The 13,662-nt window shown below is 38.9% G+C and overlaps 1 protein-coding gene across 1 annotated transcript; it reads left to right on the plus strand.

Moving 5' to 3' along the window:
- The first annotated feature begins 6,560 nt into the window (after positions 1-6,560).
- Positions 6,561-11,462, plus strand: LOC110878731 (ABC transporter F family member 5). The gene is made up of 9 exons (XM_022127087.2): positions 6,561-7,537; positions 8,389-8,730; positions 8,818-8,958; positions 9,030-9,209; positions 9,305-9,460; positions 9,802-9,903; positions 10,283-10,411; positions 10,559-10,663; positions 11,204-11,462. Exons 1-9 carry the CDS (start codon positions 6,668-6,670, stop codon positions 11,297-11,299), a joined length of 2,121 nt encoding a protein of 706 aa, XP_021982779.1. The 5' UTR covers positions 6,561-6,667; the 3' UTR covers positions 11,300-11,462.
- Positions 11,463-13,662: the final 2,200 nt, after the last annotated feature.

Consider the following 13,662-nt stretch of genomic DNA (forward strand, 5'->3'; position numbering starts at 1 on the left):
CTCTTGTGTCCTTGGACGACCTCGGTATCTTACCAACACTATACTACGTCCACGATGGGTGCACTTGCCCATATGTGTGTTTAGTGTTAGTAAATATCGTGTTTTATAAATTTAAAACTTGGCTAAAGGTGTAAAAAAAGGGCTTAATTATATTATAAAAATATATTACACTACACACGCATCGTTCGGCTTGCCCATTTGTTTGAGGGTGATATGCTGTTGAGACCCGGTGATAGACCCCATACCTTGTTAATATTTTTTAAAGTTGATAATTGCAAAAATGGGTACCTCTATCACTTATCAAAGCTTTTGGTGTTCCAAAACGAGAGAATAATTTTTTCAGAAATTTTACCACTACTCTTCCATCGTTTGTTGGAAGAGCTTCGGCCTCTGCCCATTTAGACAAGTAATCGACTGCCACAAGTATATATTTGTTTCCTTTTGACGGTGGGAAGGGTCCCATAAAATCGAGTCCCCACACATCAAAAATTTCACAAACGAGAATGCCGTTTTGAGGCATTTCGTTTTTGGAAGAAATATTACCTGATCTTTGGCAAGCATCACATGTCTTTACAAGATTTTGTGCATCCTTGTAAATGGTTGGCCAATAAAATCCTGAATCAAATACCTTTCGTGCGGTACTAGCGGCACCATGATGTCCTCCGTATGGACCTTCATGACAATGACGGAGAATTCTTCGTGCTTCATTACCATGGACGCACCTTCGGATGATTTGGTCGGCACACATTTTGAAAAGATAAGGGTCTTCCCAAAAGTAATGCTTTACATCAGCAAAGAATTTCTTTCTTTGGTGATGTGGCCATCCTTTGGTGACTATACCGCTAGCTAAATAATTAGCGTAGTCGGCATACCATGGTTCTTGTCTACCCTCCATCATCTCCAAGGACTCTGTGGGAAATTTTTCGTTTATCTGCTCGTTCCTGGTTGCCTCCAAAGCTGGGTCTTCTAGGCGTGAAAGATGATCTGCAGCAGTGTTTTCTGCTCCTCTTTTGTCTTTGATTTCAATGTCGAACTCTTGGAGGAGTAGAATCCATCTGATCAAACGGGGTTTTGCGTCTTGTTTCTTGAAGAGGTATCTGATAGCTGCATGATCTGTATAGACTACAGTTTTAGAAAGAACAAGGTAAGAACGGAATTTATCAAAAGCAAATACCACAGCTAGTAATTCTTTTTCTGTAGTTGTGTAATTTTCTTGTGCATCGTTAAGCGTTTTACTAGCATAATAAATTGGGTGGAAATGCTTTTCTTTTCTTTGTCCCAAGACTGCTCCAACGGCAATGTCACTTGCATCACACATGATTTCGAAAGGAAATTTCCAATCGGGCGCTATCATGATAGGTGCATTGACTAGCATTTCCTTGAGGGTTAGAAATGCTTGATTGCATTCTTTGTCAAAGATGAAAGGTGCATCTTTTTCAAGTAATTTTGTTAGAGGTCTTGAAATTTTTGAAAAGTCCTTGATAAACCTTCTATAAAATCCAGCATGCCCTAAGAAACTTCTGATTGCTCTAACGGAGGATGGTGGAGGTAATCGAGAAATAGTTTCTATTTTTGCTCGATCAACTTCCATACCTTCGCTTGAGATTTTATGACCGAGTACTATTCCCTCTGTTACCATGAAATGGCATTTTTCCCAGTTAAGGGCGAGGTTAGTTTCCTCACATCGGGATAGCATTCGTTCGAGGTTATCGAAGCATTGGTCATATGAGTCTCCAAAGATAGAAAAGTCGTCCTTGAAGACTTCCATTGTCTTTTCTATCATATCATGGAAAATGGCTACCATACAACGTTGGAATATTGCAGGTGCATTACATAGACCGAATGGCATGCGTCGATAGGCGAAAGTTCCGTAGGGGCATGTGAAAGTTGTTTTCTCTTGGTCTTCAGGTGCTATCGGTATTTGAAAGTAACCTGAAAAACCATCCGAGAAACAATAAAATTTATGACCGGATAGTCGTTCTAACATTTGATCAATGAAGGGCGAAGGAAAGTGGTCTTTCCTTGTTGCTTCATTTAATCGTCTATAGTCTATACAAACTCTCCATCCTGTGACGGTTCTTGTCGGTATTAATTCATTTTTCTCATTAGTTATTACCGTCATACCTCCTTTCTTTGGGACTACTTGGACGGGACTTACCCATGGACTATCGGAGATAGGATAGATTAGTCCGGCGTCAAGTAGCTTGATGGCTTCATTTTTAACCACTTCTTGTACATTCGGATTTACTCTTCGTTGTGGTTGAACTACTGTTTTGTAATCATCATTCATTAAAATTTTGTGCGTGCACATGGAAGGACTTATTCCTTTAATATCTACAAGCTTCCAAGCGATCACATTTTTGTGTTTTTTAAGAAGATTAACTAATTTCTCTTTCTCTATGCTACTTAATTTAGATGAAATAATTACAGGTAAATTACCATCTTTGTCTAGAAAAGCATATTCCAAACCTTTAGGAAGTTCTTTAAGCTCAATGGATGGGTCTTTAGAAGACACCTTATTTTGTGGCTCATTTAGATCAAGAACCTTAATGGTTTGTTCTATGGCGATCTCTTCTTCAACAAAGTGGTCATCTTCTTCAATTGTATCGGGTGGCTCATCTTCATCTTCAATTAGGGGGTCATTATTGCTAAAAGGATATTTCATTGAACGCTCAAGATCTATGCTCCTTTTGAATGCCCCTAATTGAAGAGGTAGATTGTTGAATTTCCGGTTTTTCAAAGCTTTATGAGTTTGTACAAAAGGTTTTCCCAAGACTAAAGGAGCGTCATCGAGGATGACAAAGTCGGTTGGGATTACCATTTGATTTGCTTGAACCAAGACGTCCTCGACTACACCGATTGAATTTATCACTTTCCGATCGGATAGAAAAATGGGTATTTGAAGTGGAGTACAATCACTAATACTTAATTTTTCAAAAATGTAGTTAGGCATTATGTTAACACAAAGATTTTGATCAATGGTGATATTACTAATAAATGAATTTTGAAAGAAACATGGAACCGGTGTAATGTTAATTTCAAAAGGATCTTCTTTTATTAGCGAGGTTTGATCATTAGTTAACTTAACACTTACCATCTCTTTGATTTTAGTATTAGTGTTTAGCTCTTTTAAAAACTTGGCATGAGGGGTTACTAAACAATGATTTTCGAAAGAAGGTGACAAGAGATTAATTTTTTCTAAATTAGACTCTTCTTGAATTTTAGCATTATCGGCCTCACCTTTTTCGTTGTTTAACTCATGTGTCGGTTTTTCACTTCCTTGTTCTTCCATTTTGACATTTTCAACTATCTCTACGTTATTATTACAATTTAACTCTTCTCTTGCGCGGGACTCCTCTTCCCTTGCGCGAGATTCTTTTATGCAACGTTCGATAGTTTTAATGTGTTCTAATATCCTATTGGTCACTTCGGTGAGAGAAAAAGAATTGGGATCCTCAAAGCTTGAATCCGGTTGTTCGATCCTTAGCTCCTCATAGTACCCATATGAAGTAGATGGTTCACACCATTGTTCTTCATTGTAAGTATATGATGGATAAGGGTCGAAACTTTGTTTTTCATAGTACTCATATGAGGTGGGTTGTTCATGCCATGGTTCCTCATAATAAGTGTATGAAGGTGGTGGCTCATATCTTGAATCTTCAAAGTATGAGTATGAAGGCTCATACCTTGGTTCATCAAAATATGAGTATGAGGGAGGAGGTTCATACCTTTGGTCTTCATAGGATGTGTATGAAGTTGATGGCTCGTACCTGGGCTCCTCATAATGGTTGTATGAATTGGATGGTTGGAACAAGTTACAATATTGTACCGAGTGCGGGTTTCCACAATTAGTGCAATAGTCTCTCATATAATCATCCTCCTCATAGGTGTAGTTGTAGCCTCCTGAGTATTGATCCATAAGAATCACTCAACAGACCACAACTGAGTCTCGGGACCAGAAAACAAAAATAAAGACGGAAACAGAGGCTGGACACGACCCCGTGTCTGGTGAACACGGCCCCGTGTACAGGATCTGTATCTGGGCGTTTTAATTAAAGTTACTGGTCTCGTTGAGCACGGGGGCGTGTTCAGTGAGCATGGCCCCGTGTTCAGGCTCTGTATCTGGGTATCTAACTAAAAATATGCAGCCCGGGGGCGTGTTCAGTGAGCACGGCCCCGTGTTCAAGCTACTGTAAATGCAAACTAAACTAAAATGCAGAAAAATGTGCGCGCGTTTTAAAAAGGTTTTGAAAAATAGATTAGGCCGTTGATTTTAAGCTTTCTTAAAATCCTTGTGTCCCCGGCAGTGGCGCAAAAAACTTGATGCATGTTAGCGTGTATATATTTTAGATGTATATTTTAAGCCCTTTTTACGCTTTTAGCCAAGTTTTAAATTTATAAAACACGATATTTACTAACACTAAACACACATATGGGCAAGTGCACCCATCGTGGACGTAGTATAGTGTTGGTAAGATACCGAGGTCGTCCAAGGACACAAGAGCTTTTAGTACCGGTTTATCCTCAACGTCTAATCAAATCAAAATGTTAGAAAAGATTTTTAAACTAAGAAAATAAAAACTAACTAAATGCTGAAAAATAAAAATAAAATAAAAAACAGATAGACAAGATGAATCACTTGGATCCGACTCGTGTATTAGTATAACCTTTGATTATTTTCGCACTTTTGCACTTGTTTAAGAGATTATCTTAGTTATTGTAGTAGGCCCCTCTTTTGAAGGCGACGTTACCCTCAACCCAGTAGTTTGAGTCAGCAAGGATACAATCCTAAAGGGTTGGATTATTGGAAGATAATGAATTAAGTTATTAATGCAAATTATGGTAGGCCCCGCTTTTGGCGGTGACGTTACCCTCGACTAAGTAGTCTGAGTCAGCAGGGATACAGTCCTAAATAGCCGGGTTATAGTATTAATAGTAGTTAACTTATGAGGGGGTCAAAGAGTTTGGATCCCCGCCATCCAATACCTATGGGCATTGAAGGAGATCCTACTAAATTTGACCCAGGTCCCTTGCAGGACCTCTAAACGCTGAACAAGGGCAAGACCCTTATCAAACCGTTCCCTTAACCCTCGACCAGGTAGCCAACATACCTCCATATAGACCGTGGAGATATGAATGGTGAAAATCTTTTATTTTATATAGACAGTAAAATAATGCCAAGACACCACGGACAAACGATAAGGAAAGATCACATTCAACATAAGCAACTAGTTATTAAAGTCATTAATACAAAACCAAATAAAAAGTGCAAAAGATTAAAAATAAAAAGTATTATACTAAACACTTGTCTTCACCAAGTGATGTAAGAGACTTAGGCAAACATGGCCTTGATTGTCAAGAACTCTTACTATCAATCTTGGATCCCGAGACGACTCACACACTCTACGATGGACAATGGATGATGGTGGTGGATGATGGTGTTATGGTGGTGGTGGGTGGTGGATGAAGTGTGAGAGGGGTGGTGTGCCAAGGGATGAGTTGCAATGAAACCAAGCACTCCTATTTATAGGCTGAACAGAAGGCTGGGCACGGCCCCGTGTCCGCTGGACACGCCCCCGTGCCTGTCTGACACTCTCTCTCTTCATTAATTGTAATTCGCAATTACAATTAATGCGCCTGCTGTACTTTCGCCATGCCCCCGTGTTCACTGGACACGGCCCCGTGGTGGGCAATAGAAGCTTCTATAAGTTTGTATTTTCTGCTGCTTCTTGGGCACGGCCCCGTGCTGGCTGAGCACGTGGCGTGTTCAGTCTTCTGCCTTCTCTATTTTGCTTGGGAGGATGCTGTCGAGGGGTCGGGCAATCCACTTTTGTTCCTTTTCTTGTATTTATGTTAGATTTAGCTGTCTTTTTGCTTCTTTTGTGAATTTGAGCTCATTTAATCCTGAAAATACAAAAGGAAGACAAAAACACTCTTTTTCCAACATTAGTACTTAAAAAGTGTTAGTTTTAATATGAAGCGTTTAAACGTGTAGCGGTGCATTGTGATGAAAAAGTATTTAGTATAATATAACCCATTGTTTATATCGAATCCCGGGATTCAAGATGGGTAACGATCCGAAAAGTCGGGTTATTACAACAAACACATCATATCATATCATATCATATCAAATACCATGCAATTCAAATGTTAACTTTTGTGATTTTCTATCTTTGTTTTTTCAACCTATCTAACATGTAAATTAACGCATAATTTTAAAGTTCACATAGTTGTGAACCCCGCTTTATCACACACGCAACGTATGCCTTACTTTATCGAATATGAAATATCTATTGGTTGATATTTTATATCTATTTGGTTCTTTAAAAAGCTTGACTTTTTGTATAATGAGTCCAAATCTCTTGGTTGATATTATGAGGCCAATATTACTTTGCTGACAAATCAATTTACATCCCCCCACCCCACCAAAAAAAAAAAAAAAGAAGAAAAAAAGAAAAAAACAAGTCCAAATCATAACACAAATGGATGGCCAACATTGCAACAACATTTTTTTTTCATCCCCACTTTGTGGTTAACAAATCAACAAAAAAAAACAACCATCACAAATATAACAATAATAACCACCCCTTCGAAGATTTCCCAAAACTCCTTCATCTTCTTCTCCACTGAAAGAAAATCTGAAATTAAAACCTCTGTAACAACAACAATGGAGTTGAGTCAATTAACCTCTCAACTCCACCATATCGACCTCCACTCCACTTTCCTAACCCCCACACCTCTCCGCAAACCCTATTTCCGCCCTCAATTTCGCCCAATTTCATCCCCAATCACCAATTGCTCCAACAAACCCTCAAACAAACACTCCACTCATCATCCAATTAGATTATCCGCAGTTGCAGTAGAAACCGAAACCACCACCGTCACTAGCATAGACGAAGAAGACGACGACATAGAGTCTCTGTTTTCCAGCAACTCATCATCCGAACCGGAGCGAAGAAATAAGCCATCGGGAACCGGTGCCTCGAGTATATCCTCAGGAGTTAGGTTAGAAAACATTAGTAAAAGCTACAAGGGAGTTACAGTATTGAAAGATGTTAGTTGGGAGGTGAAGAAGGGGGAGAAAGTAGGGTTAGTAGGTGTGAATGGTGCTGGTAAGACTACACAGTTGAGGATTATATCCGGTTTGGAGGAACCGGATTCCGGGAATGTGGTTAAGGCGAAACCGAATATGAGGATTTCGTTTTTGAGTCAGGAGTTTGAGGTGTCGGGTGGGAGGACGGTTAGGGAGGAGTTTATGTGTGCTTTTAAGGAGGAAATGGAGGTTGCCAAGCGGTTGGAGAAGGTGCAGAAGGCGATAGAAGGGTCGGTGGATGATTTGGAGTTGATGGGGAGGCTCTTGGATGAGTTTGATTTGCTGCAGAGGCGGGCGCAGGCTGTCGATTTGGATAGTGTTGATGTGAAGATTAGTAAGTTGATGCCGGAACTTGGGTTTTCGGTTGAGGATGGGGATAGGCTTGTTGCTTCGTTTAGTGGCGGGTGGCAGATGAGGATGTCACTTGGGAAAATATTGCTTCAGGTATAAATCGTTAACAAGTGTTGGTGGTTTATTATGATGAAGTTAATAATAGACAGATTGAGTTAATGTTGTACTCTAGCTAGTTGTTGTTGTTGTTGTTAGAATTAGTGAATTGTTACTGTCTTTTGTGGATGACATATCCAGGTAGAACTGTGTTTTTAGTGTGAGATATTGTATGTATTTACATCTTATAGGACGTTTGATCAAACGTAAAGGCACTTGGATTTTAATAATTTAAACTATGAACCATTGCCGATAATAATCCTTATTGTAAGTTTAATTAATGGCAATCGTAACTTTCACTTTGGTTGCCAATAGCAATTCCACTCACATAATCATCATAGATATACACTTGATTTCCACTCACAAGGGAGGTACGTTTCCCCTTTTCGCTCATAATCCTCCCTGTGAGCGAAGTCGAGTGGAAATCAAATGTAAATATACGATGATCATGTGAGTGGGATTACTATTGGCAACGAATGTGAAACTTTGGAGCTTCATTGGTTAAATTATCAGTATGGATTATTATTGGCCAATGAGTCATACTTTGGATTATTAGTATCCGATTTGTCAAAAGCAATTTTTTAGTTTTTGTACAAGGACATGGTGGAATGAGCAACGTGTTGTCGTACTTCATGATGAATGATTTAATACATGTCCCCGTTATTTATAATCATATTATTATTAAATAAAAAAAACGTTTTCATTGCACATTTAGGTGGTGCTTGGATGTGAATTTAGCACGATTATTGTTTTTTGCTAAGTAGATACCCCCCCCCCCCCCCACACACACACACACACACCCACCCCAAACACCTCCTAAATCCTAATATGTGTCTTTATTTTTGCAGGATCCAGATTTGTTACTACTAGATGAACCTACAAATCATCTTGATCTAGACACGATTGAGTGGCTTGAAGGTTATCTTAGCAAGCAAGATGTTCCAATGGTGATCATATCTCATGACCGAGCTTTTCTTGACCAATTATGCACAAAAATAGTGGAAACGGACATGGGTGTTTCTAGAACATTCATTGGAAACTACTCGGACTACATTATTAGTAAGGCATCATGGATTGAAGCTCAGTTTACAGCTTGGGAAAAGCAGCAGAAGGAAATTGAACATACAAGAGGCTTAATCAGCAGGTTAAGTGCTGGTGCTAATTCTGGACGCGCATCTACCGCCGAAAAGGTTTTTATTATTTTTCTTCTGAATTATAAGCTATTAAAAAATGCGATAATTAAGTTGATAAACCATTTATTTATTATACGATAACAGAAGCTAGAAAAGCTTCAGGAGGAGGAACAAGTTGATAAACCATTTATTAGGAAACAAATGAAGATTAGATTCCCTGAGCGCGGAAGAAGCGGAAGAGAAGTTGTGACGATAAAAAATCTTGACTTTAGCTATGAAGACAAGGTAACTAAATAACTAATACTAATAAATAATATATATTTTTGGGTATGATCTGATGTTGCATGGTTATACAGGTTCTGTTTAAAAAAGCTAACATAATAATTGAAAGGGGTGAGAAAATTGCAATAATTGGGCCAAATGGTTGTGGAAAGAGTACCCTGCTCAAGTTGATTATGGGCATACAGAAGCCAGATAGTGGTGAAGTAATTCTTGGCGAGCACAACGTGCTCCCAAACTACTTTGAGCAAAATCAGGTAATGCAAATGGTTACAGGAGAAAGGGCTGAGTTTGCATTAGTAATATTATAATCAATATAATAATGGTGATAATTAGTTGACCCTTTTTACAGGCAGAGGCTCTTGATTTAGAAAAAACAGTGCTTGATACTGTAGCGGAAGTTGCAGAAGATTGGAGAATCGATGATATAAAGGGACTCCTTGGACGTTGCAATTTTAAGGCCGATATGCTTGAGAGGAAAGTCTCTCTATTGAGTGGTGGTGAAAAGGTGTGTGTGTTTTTTTTTCTTTTCTAAATGCCTAAAGTTCCCTTTTATTGTCGACAAAATAATAACTTTGTAGAACCAAATTAATAACATTGATGTATCTTGATGATGCTAGTGTGCATGTAAGTAACTTTAATTTGAAATTTTTATGATGAGGAGTTATCTTGAATTTTTATGGGATTTTCCAAGAATCAATGATAGGAGTATTCTTATAATCGATTGTTTGTTCTAAGCGGGGTAAAAAGAATATAGTAAAATATTTTATAAAATTTCTAGTATCTTGTTTAAGCCGGCAGTGGTTTTATCTTGCTTGTGAAACATAAATGAATTTGGTTATGTTGCAGGCGCGACTTGCATTTTGTAAGTTCATGGTTAAGCCTTCAACTTTACTGGTGTTGGACGAGCCAACTAATCACTTGGATATACCTTCAAAAGAAATGCTTGAGGTTTGTTTCATTAAAAACTATTTTATATTACCTTCTTTTTATGAGTGATCTTGGTTTAAAAAAGCGCGAGACGCTCCGAGGCGTTCAGTTCCCAAAAACCGAGGCGCGAGGTGTGCTCTATATACAACCAGGAGCTGCGTCTCTCTCATCCGTTTACATATCAATTTTATTATCATGCAAACTTTTCAAAATTTCTTCATCCCTTTGGTTGTCGTTACAAACAAATCTCCTACAAACCCTAATTTTGACCCCAAAAAATAAAAAAAAGATGACACAAGAGTACAGGAGGAGCTACTTGAAGGCCCTGAGATGCTTTGCTAATCGCCCCGCGCATTTGATTTCTTAGTGCTGAACAACTATTTTGTACTTTGTTTATTAGGAAGCAATTTCGGAGTATGAAGGAACTGTGATCACTGTATCTCATGATCGATACTTCATAAAACAAATTGTGAACAGAGTTTTAGAAGTCAAAGATGGAAATTTGCAAGACTATAACGGCGACTATGATGTAAGTTCTCATTCTACTTTACTAATCATTCGTTATATCTAACAAATAAATAATATTAATACTTATGTGATAAAAAATATTGAAAAATAATCATTGTTACTTTTGAACAGCACCAGTATCTATTTTGATTTTTTTTTTATTTAACAGTACTATCTTGAGAAGAACCTCGACGCAAGAGAAAAGGCGCTTGAAAGAGAAGCTGAGCTAGAGGACAAGTCTTCTAAAGCAAAAGCCAAATCCAAGATGTCAAAGGCAAGTGATTTGTTGTCCATCATTTTTAACTAATAATATTTTTTAGAGTTAAACGCCATTTTAGTCCCTGTGGTTTGGGTCATTTTGCTAGTTTAGTCCAAAGGTTTGAAACGTTGCCATTTTAGTCCAAATAGTTTTAAACGCTGTCATTTTAGTCTACTGGGTTAACTCCATCCCTTTATTTTGTTAACTAGAAGGGCATTTCGGTCATTTTGTATGTGATTATGTTAACTAGAAGGGCAATTCGACCATATTAAATGATCGAATTACCCTTCTAGCTAACAGAAAAAATGGGCGGAGTTAACCCAGAGGACTAAAATGGCAACGCTTGAAACTATTTGGACTAAAATGACAACGTTTCAAACCTTTGGATTAAACTAGCAAAATGGTCCAAACCACAGGGACTAAAATGACATTTAACTCTATTTTTTAATATAATAAACAGAACAAGTTGGTGGGTTGGGATTTTGACCTTGGTATCTATTGTATTTTTTGGTTAAATGCGAGAAGTGTTTGTTGATGTTGTGTGTATGTTTACAGGCGGAACGAGAAGCTCGCAAGAAGCAAAAGATGCAGGCATTTCAGCAGGCAAAACAGAAATCAAAGGGATTGAAAAATTCTAAAAGATGGAACTGAAGAAGCCAGCCAAGCCAAACTGTTGTTGATTTGTACATATTATATGCTCTATATTTATACTACAGGAACAAATTATCCATCTTACAAGCCCATGGTGTTTTGTTAGTGGGTGAAACAGGAATGTTATCTTCTTAATCATCTTATAATAATTTTCATTTATTCATGTTGCTGTTGTTGATTTGTACATATTATATGCTCTATATTTGAGTTTGCTTGTTATTTCAAGCCTAAATTAGTGTTTCAAGTGTTCATTCTTAGTACATCCATCCAATTTGATTAGTAAAGCACTTTGACTTGAAAGAATATGTTAATGTATATATTTATGAAATCTGTTTTATATCCAAGGAGATAGGTACATAACATTTTCAAGTACTTTAAAATTTCTTAACTACACATGCATTTTTCTTTATAAAAAAAGGGGTTAGAAAGTTATACCATTAGGGATTATCCATCTTTAAAAAAGGGTAATAATCTCGTTCGTTACATACATGCAACGGTTTTAACTTAAAAAATTCCCACTGACGGTCTCATCTTTTCACATAGTGGCCTTCAATAGACCCTGACTAACAGAACCCTAACGCCGTTAGTCTTCGGTCGCCGGAAAAAAATGTTTGACTGGAAAACTCAACCTTTTTGTCTCAAATCTCTTTGTAACCTTGTTACGCACCTTTAGAAACTTTTCTAGTAAAAAGCCCCAATTATTAAGGTCGTCAGAAAAACTTCTTTTTCGCCGGAAAACTTTTCTTTGGCCGGAGAACTCAACTTTTTAGCCAGAAAACTCAAAGTTTTTCACAAACCTGTTTGTAATCATAGATCAGACCTTTAGGAACCTTTTTCCGACCAAAAACGTTTTCCGGCGACTGGAGACTAACGGCGTTAGGGTTCTGTTAGTCAGGGTACATTGAAGGCCAATATGTGAAAAGATGGGACCGCCAGTGAGAATTTTTAAAGTTGGGACCGTTGCCGGCCAACAGGCAATAGTTGGGATTATTAAAATCCATATTACTTAAAAAAGATATAACTTCTAAATGTTGTAATTAAAAAAGATATAACTTCTGATCTCCAAGTTTTTAAAACACAAGGTGTTTAAGTATCTTCAAGGTGGGAAGCTTAAAGCTAGTGTGGTAGCTGGCGCGCGGAGTTCGGGGAGTGTGAGCTCCAAAGACCAGCCCTCCGACTCGACCCCCACATCTATCCCTGTTAAACAGGGGATAGAAATTGATCCTATCCCTGAGCTGACTAGGAAGAATGCTTTGAAAAGGCAGCGCGAGGAGTCAATGCCTGACCTTGCGCCCGATGCTAAGAAGGTTGCATCTCGCAAACCCCTCATTGGGAAGAAGGCGAACGTTCGATCATTGATGTCTCAAATTTCACCGGGTAGGTGCTTTGTAACTTAGTATTCCATGTTCTTTATTATGTGCTGACACAGTATACATCCTACAGAACCGAGAACCGCGCAACTGAGGATCAAGATCATCCATCCGAAACCTGCGCCTAAGGCACCCTCGCCTACTCATGTTGTTGCTACAAATGAGGCGGGAGGTGCGCCTGAGGTCGCAGGTGAGAAAGTTGCGGAGGTTGAAAAACCGGTTGAGGCTGACGTTGAGCATGCTGCAACGATTGAGGTTGAAAAACCTGTTGAAGAGCATGTGAAAGAAGCTACGCAAGAGACAGAAAATCCTGCCACTAACAAGCGCAAAGGCGCGAAGCCGAAGCATGTTACTGGCGCTGGCACGGGAGGTGAAGGTGTCAGCACCTTTAATGTTCAACACAAGGAACCTTCACCAATCCGGCAAGAGGATATGTTGGGTGATCATTACTACCGTTCTTATGATGACAGCCGCGCCGACGGAATCCACGCTCCTGTTTGGAAGCTAAGGCAAGGTGATATATTTGCCACATTTGGAACTTGCCGTGAATGGTTCATGGGCACTTTCCCTACAGCCGAAGTTCTTCATCAGAAGCAGCGCACGCATGACCAAGTGTACCATTCACACGTGCTTGCGCAAGCTAACCAGCTATCGAATGGTAATCAAATCATGCGGGAATGGCGCTCTATGCATCGCCAGCTTGGTGTATGGGAGGATTTTAGAAGTTGTTTGGCTGCTGATGCCATACAGTTCGAGAAGGCCAAGGCTGAGTTGGCTGAACAGAAGGCTCGGTTTGAGGCGAATAAGAAGAAGGAAGACTGGGGCATCCTGGGCCTCAAAAAGAAGTTGCAAGCTTCCAAAGATAAACTCGCTGAAAAACATCGGCTGTTGCGCGAAACTTGCAAGAAGGATAATGAGAAGATGTACGCTGCACGTACTGAAATTACCAACCTCAAGGCGCAAGCTGAATCTTCTGCAAAAACCATTGCTGAT

The sequence above is a fragment of the Helianthus annuus genome, chromosome 9, assembly GCF_002127325.2.
Source record: "Helianthus annuus cultivar XRQ/B chromosome 9, HanXRQr2.0-SUNRISE, whole genome shotgun sequence".
In the NCBI taxonomy this organism is placed as follows: domain Eukaryota; kingdom Viridiplantae; phylum Streptophyta; class Magnoliopsida; order Asterales; family Asteraceae; genus Helianthus; species Helianthus annuus.